The sequence below is a fragment of the Helianthus annuus genome, chromosome 16 (genome assembly GCF_002127325.2).
Source record: "Helianthus annuus cultivar XRQ/B chromosome 16, HanXRQr2.0-SUNRISE, whole genome shotgun sequence".
NCBI lineage: Eukaryota > Viridiplantae > Streptophyta > Magnoliopsida > Asterales > Asteraceae > Helianthus > Helianthus annuus.
This window is the reverse complement of record NC_035448.2, coordinates 192,202,910-192,213,978: the sequence shown is the minus strand read 5'-3', so window position 1 is coordinate 192,213,978 and position 11,069 is coordinate 192,202,910. Positions and strand designations below refer to the sequence as shown.

At 43.3% G+C, this 11,069-nt stretch overlaps 1 protein-coding gene across 2 annotated transcripts; it reads left to right on the top strand.

The window, feature by feature from the left end:
* Positions 1-381: 381 nt before the first annotated feature.
* On the top strand, positions 382-4,639 carry LOC118488026 (ABC transporter G family member 21-like). 2 transcript variants are annotated; one of them, XM_035985034.1, is made up of 5 exons: positions 382-727; positions 1,000-1,798; positions 2,580-2,777; positions 2,951-3,132; positions 3,792-4,639. In XM_035985034.1, the coding sequence occupies exons 1-5, from the start codon at positions 500-502 to the stop codon at positions 4,440-4,442; spliced, it is 2,058 nt and encodes a 685-aa protein (XP_035840927.1). In that variant the 5' UTR covers positions 382-499; the 3' UTR covers positions 4,443-4,639. The 2 variants fall into 2 exon arrangements, with proteins under 2 accessions (XP_035840927.1, XP_035840928.1); XM_035985035.1 differs by having other exon boundaries at positions 384-727; positions 2,954-3,132.
* Positions 4,640-11,069: the final 6,430 nt, after the last annotated feature.

Genomic DNA, 11,069 nt, shown 5'->3' with positions numbered 1-11,069 from the left:
GGCTAGAGCCGTTAAAAATTCCCACCACACTAGCGTGGACCTGGTTAAGAAAACCTAGTCTGGGTATGTAGTAGATGAGGGCTCGTCGATGAGACGGGTGTGAACACTCATCATGATATGAAGTTCACCTTTCAAAAAAAAAAAAAAAAAAAAAAATTTAAAGGAGTTTGAAAACATTTGATATATTACTTGAAACATCTACATATTAGATAGATTCGTATAGTTTACCTTTAATAATCATATCGGTTAGCATAAATTAAATATTATTCGTTAAGTCAAAGTATCAAATTATAGTACATCAATACAAGAACTGTAGTTATATGATGACTCACCCACATTACTTTTCCCGTTCCTTCTTTCCTTTAAATGCTCTCTTGTTTCTTCTCTTCTCTGCATGTGAACCTATTTATCCTTTAAATTTCCTCATACCCATACTCTAATCCAACTTTTACACATTTTCACTTCCATTTCTCTAGCTTCTTTTTACTTTTCTATAACCATGCCAGTTCTTGAGTTAGAGACTAGTATTTCAAGTGTCACAGGAAGTCCAACTTCTACAAGACCTCATGTTAACACAAGAATGGAGAACTCCACCGTTCATGCTGAGCCTCCAGGGTCGACTAATAACACCAATCCTGCCTTGGAATCTAGAGTTTCAAATCAAAACCATTCGACACCATCGCAATTGCCTTTTCTACGCGAATCTTTACGCCCTATAACACTCAAGGTACTTTTCATTTAATATAATGAGTGGCATTTATCCATAGACAACTATCAGCTAAATATTTAACAGACGTCAAAAATTTTGTCACTACTAGAAAAAGGGCAACAGTTCATATGAATTTATTTGTCGTAGGAAACGACCCAGTTTTCTAGTAGTGTGTTATTTAATAGTTTTGATGTAACATCATCAAAAATCTGGACAATTTATATACAAAAGATAGTAATTTCAGGTTGTATTTTGGTTAGTTAATAAGTTTCTCTTTTGTAAACCTTTAGTTTGAAGATTTGGCATACTCTATTAACTTGCAATCTGGAGAAGATCATTGCTTTACTTCACATGAATCAAAGAGGACCCGGACTATTCTCAGTGGAGTCAGTGGGGTAGTCCGACCAGGCGAATTACTAGCCATGCTCGGCCCATCAGGCAGTGGGAAAACCACCTTACTAACTGCCCTTGGTGGTAGACTACTTGGAAAGATTTCAGGCAGCATAACATACAACGGCCAACCTTTCTCAAGTTTGGTGAAGCGAAAAATCGGTTTTGTGACACAAGATGATGTGTTATACCCACACCTAACGGTTTTAGAAACCTTAACATATGCTGCAATGTTGAGGTTGCCCAAGAATTTGACCCATGAAGAGAAAGTAGAGCAGGCTGAGCTCATCATAACCGAGCTCGGGCTAACAAGGTGTCGTAATAGTCAAGTGGGAGGGCCACTAATTCGTGGTGTTTCGGGTGGGGAGAGAAAGCGAGTTAGTATTGGACAGGAACTGTTGGTGAACCCAAGTTTGTTGCTTTTGGATGAGCCCACTTCCGGGCTGGACTCCACCACTGCTCTAAGGCTAATGGCCACATTGAAAGGGTTGGCTCGAGGGGGGCGGAGTGTGGTCACTACAATCCATCAGCCATCAAGTAGATTGTATTGGATGTTTGATAAGGTTGTGGTGTTGTCTGATGGATGCCCCATTTACAGTGGTCAGGCGGGTCGGGTTATGGAGTATCTTGCTTCCATTGGGTTTGTGCCCGGTTTTAATTCGATGAACCCTGCTGACTTTCTGCTTGATCTTGCTAGTGGTACGTAAATGATTTGTTCTCCTAATCTTCTTGTTTGAATTTTTTTTTTTTGGAAGGCACAGCAAGAATATATTAAGACTAAAAAACCAAGCATAGAAGATAAATATACAAAGAACTGCTGAAGAAAATGTAAAATTATGATATGCACTAAATGCTATGATGCCGCTCCGTAGTTATTTAACTTTAATAATTAAAAATATCCAAAGTGCTGCTTTTCTGATTTTTTTTTTCTAACTTTAGTCTCTGAGGTGTATTTACTAATCATTTTTATGTACTAGTTTACGAAGTTTAATTAAACGCTGACATTACCGACGCATTCATTTCGGCTTAGTTTGTAGAAGTTCTATTACCAATGGGGTCGTTGGTGGCCCATAAGAATACGTAGGTTTGGAGGTCTTGAATTCAAGTCTCACAAACAACAGGATTAAACAAATTTGGCCGTTCTAAAAAAGATGCTTATATAATTTATTAAGTTCAAAGCAGATAAATCATGCATTTACAATTCTAAATGAGTAAATGCCACGCTTTTCACTTTAGAACATGATACTTTTCTTTAATAAACAAGGAATATATTTTTTTTTTTTAAAAATTATTGAGTGCACACCCTTTGTGGAGGATTTATTTTCATTTGGATACTGGAATTAGCTTTTTTTTTTTTTTTCCTATTGGAATAGCTCTTGAGAAACATATTTCCTAAAATATGTTAGTTATAGCATTTATAAAAAAAGATGATGAAAAAAATCCCTGATGAATAATAATATTTGTATGATCTCACATACAGGGGTGGCTCTCGGTACAAACCCGGATGATCATCAACAATATAATCAAGGTACACCAGACCGCCAGGAAGATCGTGACTCAGTTAAATTGTTTTTGATTTCATCTTACAAGAAAACCCTTCATCCTCTTATTAAAGACGACATCCACAAAAATAACCATGATACAACTCGTGCTATTGGAGGACCACAGTCTTCTAGAAGTAAGTTCATCTTTAATGTAGTCATTTAATTTATCACATTTCTCACACAATCTAGGTGGTGGTTAAGCGTTAAAAAGTGAAATAAAAAGTTTTCTAGTTATGATCACAATAAATTTGCCTGAAGAAGAAAATATTTTGGTTTCATAATTAAAGATATAAGTGGTGTGTGATAGCAGGTTGTGAAAACAGATGGACCACAAGCTGGTGGACACAATTTAAAGTGTTGTTCAAAAGAGGTCTTAGAGAGAGGAGGCATGAATCATACTCGGGTTTACGAATTTTCCAAGTGATGTCTGTCTCAATCTTATCGGGGCTTTTATGGTGGCATTCTGATACATCACACTTGCAAGATCAGGTACCATGCCCTTCGTATTTCTCCTCGGTTATGATCATCTATTAGTGTGATACGCCTAATCTGCGCCTACACTAGAGAGTGTTTGCTATTGATTTTGTACATTTATATATAAATTCCTTCACGGTCGGTCCCATAGTTTTAATTTTCTTTTTAGGTGCCCTACTCCTTAAATCCCCTTATGATGTACTACTAGAAAACTCAGTTCGGAAAAAATGGACGCAAAATGGGATTACCACAGAGGTTTTTGTCCTTGTATTATCGGTTGCAAAAGACAATTTACGACTGATTTGCAACTGAAAATACGATAAAAATACCCAGTTTTTCCCTTTTCTAGTAGTGAAGGCGACTCCTCTTTAATCTCCATACATGCTCTATGGGGACGAGTGGGCCGTCATTTAACAATAGACTATGCAGAAACTATGAGTGTCCACAACTCAATAATTTAACAATGATGATTTATTTGTACTATATATGACCTTTGTCACATAATAATTAATTATCAATTTCAGTATAAACTGTATCTTCAAAACTATGATTGTATACTTTTTCAACGTTATGTAAACTAGTCGCTATGCGGCTTTGTATGCCTGTTAAAACATAGTTTAATATTTCTACATAGTCGTCTTAAAATGCTTACTGTTTGAATATATGATATGTAGGTGGGTCTTCTCTTCTTCTTCTCAATTTTTTGGGGGTTTTACCCTCTATCCAACGCAATATTCACATTCCCTCAAGAGCGCCCAATGCTAATAAGAGAACGATCCTCGGCTATGTACCGCCTCTCCTCTTATTACTTCGCTAGAATAGCGGGGGACTTGCCAATGGAACTAGTTCTCCCTACTATCTTTGTAACTGTTACCTATTGGATGGGTGGGCTCAAGCCTTCACTCATCACATTCGTGCTAACAGTTCTAATCATTCTTTTTAACGTGCTCGTTTCACAAGGACTTGGACTAGCCCTGGGAGCCATACTTATGGACCTAAAACAAGCAACCACCTTATCATCAGTGATCATGCTAGTGTTTTTACTCGCGGGTGGCTACTATATTCAACAGATTCCACCATTTATCAGTTGGTTAAAATACATCTCTTTTAGCCATTACTGCTATAAGCTTTTAGTGGAAGTACAATACAGTGAAAGTGAGGTTTACGACTGTGGTAAGGGTATTCACTGTAGGGTTTCAGATTTTCCAGGGATTGAGTATTTGGGTCTTGGTCACTTGTTGTGGGATGTGGCTGCTTTGGGTGTAATGTTGGTGGGGTACAGGATTCTGGCTTATGTAGCATTGAGGATGAACAAATCTCTTTAATTGTCTAGCCTTGAGTTCTACTTATTTTATGTCTTGAATAAACCCCAAAGTAAATAAGCGAAAAAGAATTGATTATATTTAGATGGACTTGATGCAAGGTTAGAAATAGTTGACTCAACTTGTAACTGTATATTTATGCATTCTACCACTATATGTACGTTTTTGTATTCAGCTAACTAAAATTATGGTTCTTGCTAGTACATTGGCTAATAAATTATTTAAGGAATAAATTCTAGCCACTTGATGAACAAGAATATAAGCATTAGATATCAATATAGAACAATTGATGCTAAAAGTGAAGAGGAATTGTTCCCATACCTGGTGTTCGAAAATTGTGTTAAAGGCTCAACATCTTGTTTACATTTTCTACTATTGATCAATTCCATTGATTATTGAATCAATCCATCAACCAAGAAACAAAACAATGGAATTACAAATCAGTTTTAGAGTTTCCATTTATACTCTTTGGACCCTTAGATATTAACACAAATACATATCAGATACTAAAATATAAACAACAACAACCGTACCTAGTAAATCCCACAACACAACAAAGATACTAAAATATAACTATTAACTAATAACACAGATGACCCTAAACTTCATTCAAACTTTGATCCAACAATTAATTCCAACATCTACTATAGATCCCAGGAGACCATGAATTCAATCCATCAATCAAGAACAAAATAACAAGAACAAGAAGAGAGAGATTAACCTAATACACAATTGTATTGAACTGAACAATTGAATCTAACTGAACACAAGATACAAAAAACAAACTGAAAACCCTAATCTATTTATACATATGATGAAACAATGGTTAACCGGGCAGGGTTAACTCACTGGTCTCGTCAAGAAGGGTTAATCCCTTCCCCTCGAGGATCGCTGGCTGGATCACCGGTGGGTTGATCTCCTGCACAAGGAAACAAACCGTGACTCGTAACAAGGAGGATGGGGTGGGGGGGTGCTCCTTGTTACCACTCTCCGGCGTGAGAATCAGTAGTTTGCTTGGGAAGCAAAGTAAGATAGTAGTAGTAGTGAGAGAGTTGTGAAGAGATACCTCAAACCTGGTTTGGGGTTGGTATTTATAGCCGAGGAGTGAAGGAGGAGGTGGATGGATAGACTGACGGCATGCTGCACCTTTGCAGGTGTGTCAGACATGTCGGCCGTTGAGACGACGCCACGTCAGTCTGTCGCTTCCGTAGATCTGACAGGTGACTGCCATTGGTTCCACTTGCACTGTGGTGTCAGTCCCACTTGTTGAGCGTATAGGATGCGGTGCTAGCCGCATCGCTGTCTGCGGTAACATCTGATGTTATCGCGTCTCTTGCTAGTGATCAAGAAATACGCGAGATGCGGTGCTGGCCGCATCGTCGCCTGTGGTGACTGTTGCTGTTCTCCAGCTTCCTTGTATTGATAGAAGTGTTCACTGGACGCGGTGCGAGGCCGCATCGCTGTGAATACTTCCGTTTTCATACACCAGATGTGATGCTATGTCGCATCACTCTACCGTTCTCATGTTCCATGTAAGTCCTCCTTCGTTACTAGGTAGATTGGATTCACCCCTTATGTCAATGCGTTCTCGCATGGGCACAAGTAGGTTGTTAACTGGTGGGGGTTTTGATAAGGGTAATGGTCACTCGCGGTCGATGCTGACGCGAGATCTGGGACCATACCCCTTCAAGTCCCCCCCCCCAGTCTAGTGTTGCTGCCACATACAAGTTGTATGTGGGAGGAGTACTGGACTATGGTGTTTAGAAGGTAGTTTGGAGTCTGGAGAAGATCCTAGACCATGTGGATGGTCTTTTCTGTTTGTAGATCAAGCTGGAGGTCTGGAAGGGTCATTTGACGCCTCTTCCGTACCGGTGAAAATGTTTCGTCTGATACGAAATTCTCAGCCTTTGGCTGGTTGCCACCTGTTGGTGTGCCGAACCAACTGGAGGAATTAGTTGGAGGAAGTGTACAAACTTCGAACCAATCTTTGAGATGTAGTTGAAGGTGTGCACAAACTTCGACCCAACCTTTGAAGTGGTGAATGAAGAAGAGAGCATGTTGTTCCCATGATTGGATATCTAATGATGATTCCGTTCGTGGGGTATTCATGTTCTTCCCATTAGCTCTCAAGTAACCGCACGTCTTTTGCGGTTACCACGTTGCTTGACATTGTTGGCCACGGTTGTGGGAGCAACGTTGGGTACTTGCGTCATTGTTGGCCATGTTTGGTCGAACAATGTGATTCTGGATAACGGTCAAATAAACATGATCATAGGCATGGTAATGCCCATCATTGTTTATTCTATCCAACGTACAAGTAGGGTAACAAAGTCATAAGCAGACTTGTTACCGCTTGTTCGACCGCTTGTTGTTCGACAAGGGCTCGTGTGATTATTGTGGATTTCGTCCGCATCTCTTCCTTAGGCACCTTCCTTCCCGCTCCAATACCGAGGAGTTTTCCTTGGAGTAGTTGCGTCCCTCGATGTGGGGTTAGTTGTGGCTCCACCGTAGCAACCATTTCCGGAAGCTATGGTTATGTCCGCAGTGACTCATGAGTGTCTGCGGTTTTGCATTCCCATATTCGCTCGAAACGGGTGTGTTGCTCGGATGTGGCTCTTGAAGGTTCAGGAGTCAGGGTTGCTGATGTGCGCGTGCGTACATTCCCTTCCTCCTTCAAGTTAAAGAAGGTGTTCATGTACCCTCTGCGGTTGTGAACCGGACAGGAGGGATTTGAAGCTTGAAGAGAATGAAGGCAATGCGGTTTACCTATTTCTGAGATGCGGTTCAGTCCAAAGAACAACGCTGGTTCTGAGTATCTGACACACCTGAACGGGCTCGTGTGTGTTATTTCCGCATATTCCACGTGTGCTCGTGGGTAGTGCGGAAAGGTATTATACCCCCTTATAGTGTGGAGATATATATTTTTGCCTATTTTTAGGGGTATGTAAAAAAAAACGATATGCGGTATGGGTTATGGTGCGGGAAGCAGAGAAACCGCATACTGCTTGCAATTGGATAAGGTAGTCGCTTTTTGTTACATACGTGGCTGAGCGCACGTGTGAGTTGGTGGAAGTTGGTGAGATTTTCTGGCATGTGCTGAAATGAAAGGACATTTGCACTGCCCGAGGCATTAAATGCACTGTAGCAAGGAGTATAAACGTCTCCTATGTCAGGCGCGTGGGCGGCCACGCGCGCGTGATAACTGTCAGCGGAAACGGCGCTTGACACGTGGTGTCGCGTAATTCGTTCTTTTTGAACGTGATGATTCGTTTTCTCCCTCTTCATTAATTGCGATGGGTATATAAGGGGAAACCGTTCGTGGTTTCCCCTCACTTGTTCAAAATTTCAAAAAATTTGCCGGTGAGAGAAAAGAAGTTACTCGTCTTCTCCGATCAATTGTTTGAAGTTTCCGGTGAGGTTTTCTGAGTTTAGTGTTTCTACTCACTTTCTTTCGTTTCTTCGATATCTTCTGATGGCTGAACCATCAAGTCCACACAATGTGGAGGGTGAAAACCCTGAACAGCCGGTAGTGGCGGAGGAAGAAGAGGGGGGGCCGCCGGTGGTGGTTTACCGGAGTTAAAGTGGACCAAGAAGACCTTTGATCGTCTGATGCTTGATGTCCAAATGCCCCCTGAATATGGGGCCTGTTACCCTTCGGAGGGTGACACCGGTGCCGATGCTCCGGCCGGTTATGTGACCATGTGGGCAGACTTTTTTGGTGACTGTAATCTCCGGTTACCTTTGACTGTTTTTGTTGTTGAGGTTTTGGAGTGGTACAAGGTCCACATTTCTCAACTGAGTCCGTTTGATATGATCCGGATTCGAAATTTTGAATTCACCTTTCGTGCTCTTGGCATAGAGCCTACCGTTGGAGATTTCCGACGGTTTTATCAAATGACGGTGTCCTTGGGGTTCTTTTCTTTCCGTCAGCGAGAGGGTAGTCCCAAACTGATGACTCCTCCCAAGGGGATGACGAAGTGGAAAATGAAGTTCTTTTACATCAAGGCTGCTGCGATTGTTGGCAATATGACGTTTCGGAATGTGGCCGATACGATCATATCAGAGACCATTGCAGTCCCTAGCATGAAGTCGGTGGAATGGTTCCCGCAGTTGCAGACCATTGAGTCGGTGAAGCTGAGCAACACACAGTTGTGGGTGTTGCGCATGATGCTCACAAGGAGGAACAAGAAGTCAAAGCCCGTGGTGCGGGAGAAAAGTGGTGGTACGTACTTTTCATTTGTTTAACTTTCTTATCCCCGTATACGTTACTGAGTTGTACGTTTGCTATCAGAGGATGCTCCCTTATGGAGGATGTTTGCCCCGGATTTCCAGGGTCAGGTGGAAATAGTTGTTTGTGCGGATGGCGAGGAGGAGTTTAATGTTATCATTCGAGATAACTTCCGGGTGCCTACTGAGGCCGCATTAGCAGTTGAGTTGCCGCGGGGCAAAGGTATGTTTAGGAATCCTTTATTCTTGTGATAACAATAATGGTTGCACTGACTCACCTCTTGGATGGTTTTCATGCAGGTGATCTTGGGGCCTTAGGGGACCCTGATGCGAAGGGTGTGCCTAAGAGGCAAACGGTGAAAGGCGTGCGCTTTCGCCAAAAGAAAATACCGGAGGTCACTGTTGTGCCTCATCTGGTACCGCAGGCGGCAGGTATCTCTCACTCTTCTTTCCGTAGATACTTGGATTATGTGATAGTATCTGATACCCTTGAGGGTTTGGGTACAGCTGCGGGCTCGCAGTCTGTTGCTGGGAAGAGGCAAGTAGAAGAGACGGCCGCTGGTGCCGGTGGACCGAAACGTCGGAGGTTGCAGTCTAAGAGGACTGGTCCGACATCAAAGAAACCTACGGGTACTGTTGGTAAGTGTTGTATTGCTTGTCTCAAGTGTTATGTACAACTTGTGTTTTGATAGCTATTTGACTTTGTTTTGCAGAGCTTCAAGATAAAGATTTTTCTATCTTTGATGCTCCGTTGTCACCTCCGCATGCCACGGGTGCAGGTGCGGGTGCGTCAGAGGAACCTTCGGCACCCTTTGTCAAGGTGGTGCCTGATTCGACCGTGCAAACGGAGGGTACCGCAGAGAAGGTCGCGACCCAGATATTCGATACCGTTGATTCGTCCAACAATCTGATCTCTCCCAATGAGGGTGATAATTTGGGTCTGCGGTTTTCTGATTCTGGGAAGTAAAAGTCTGATGCTGAGCCGCGAAAAACTGATGCTGAGGTGCGGCAGCATGATGCTGAGCCGCAAAAGTCTTCTGCTGGTGAGAAGGGTACCGGTTCGTCTGCCGGTGGTGCGGGTTATGATGGGCCTCCAATTCAGCCTGGGGAGTCTGAATTGGAGTATTATTATCGCACCTATACCCAGGGTCGAAGTACTGTTTATCACCGACCTCCCTGGACTGTTATGCAGGGGGATGATATTTCCAATGACCCCTCTGCGTGCAAGGAGATTCTGGGTGGTTTGGGCACCCCCTTTGAAGTAGAACGTGCCCGTGCCGCCCCCCGTGAGTTGCGCATCAATCAACTTTCCACCTTGCTAGTAGGAAGTTCCATAGTGGCTAACGCCATTTTGGAAGACTACAAGGTGTTAGGCCGCAGAGAGGAGGAAGCTGCTCGCATGCGGGCCGAAGCGGAAGAGTTGATCAAGGCTGCTCGTGCGGGTGCGGAGCAGCTTGAGAAAGATAGAGTTGCGTTTGAGAAGCAGAAGCAGACCTCGGAGTGGGCTACCACTGCTCAGCTGAAACAGGTTCGTACTCTTGCCAAACTCCTTTCTGATGAACGCAAGAGCTGGAACGAAAAGTTGTCCAATGAGCGCAAGAAGTGGAATGAATCTTGGGGTAAGCAAAATGACAATTTGTTCCGTGCTCGGCAGGAGTTGACGAACGCCAAGGCAGCGAACGTTGCCTTGGGTAGAGAGAAAGCTGCAGCTGAGGCAATTGCGATTAAAGCGCAGTAGGCGGAGGCCGGGGCCATAAAGGCTTTTGAAGAGGCCAAGGAAGCCGGGGCGCGTGCTGCGAAGGCCCTGGAGGAGGCCGAAGAGAGGGAGAGCCGTTCGTCCAAGGCTCTTGAAGAGGCGAATGCTGAGCGCATTCGTTTAGATAAAGTTGTTGCCAGCCTTCAGGTATGACTTGTTACCTTTGTTTTATATTTCCCTGCTTTTTGAGAATGTTTACTGAGTAAACTGTTTCCTGCTCTTTGACAGGCTGAGGTTCAGACCCGGGAGGTCGCGGTTACTGACCTCACAGCCCGCATGACTGCGGCGGAGGAGCAGGCCAGTGTTGCCGTTGAGGCCAGAGATGCTCTGACCTCTTCGTTTAACCAACTGGAGGCTGACCGTGAATGGATGCGGAGGCATGGTATCGCGCGTGTAAGTATCCCTTGCCTTTATATTTGCTTGGATTAGTATCCGAGACTTATCCTTTGTTTACTGCAGATTGTTCAGGCCATTATGGATGCTCCTGAAACCGCAGGTGGTTTGGACTTGGTCCAACAGAGTGCTCGTGACGCTGGCTTTAAAGCTGGTTATAACCGCTGCATTTCCCATATGAACGTCATGTCTATAGGCGGTGTTATCGTAGAGCGATCCGGCTTTCGGGACGTGGATACCGAAGGTCGCCTGAA

Bases quoted from the DNA above. Each gene is read 5' to 3' on its own strand.
- LOC118488026 (XM_035985034.1), top strand. From the start codon at position 500: ATGCCAGTTCTTGAGTTAGAGACTAGTATTTCAAGTGTCACAGGAAGT. The intron at 1,799-2,579 runs GTACGTAAATGA...TCTCACATACAG, and splicing joins TCTGCTTGATCTTGCTAGTG to GGGTGGCTCTCGGTACAAAC. The intron at 3,133-3,791 runs GTACCATGCCCT...TATGATATGTAG, and splicing joins CATCACACTTGCAAGATCAG to GTGGGTCTTCTCTTCTTCTT.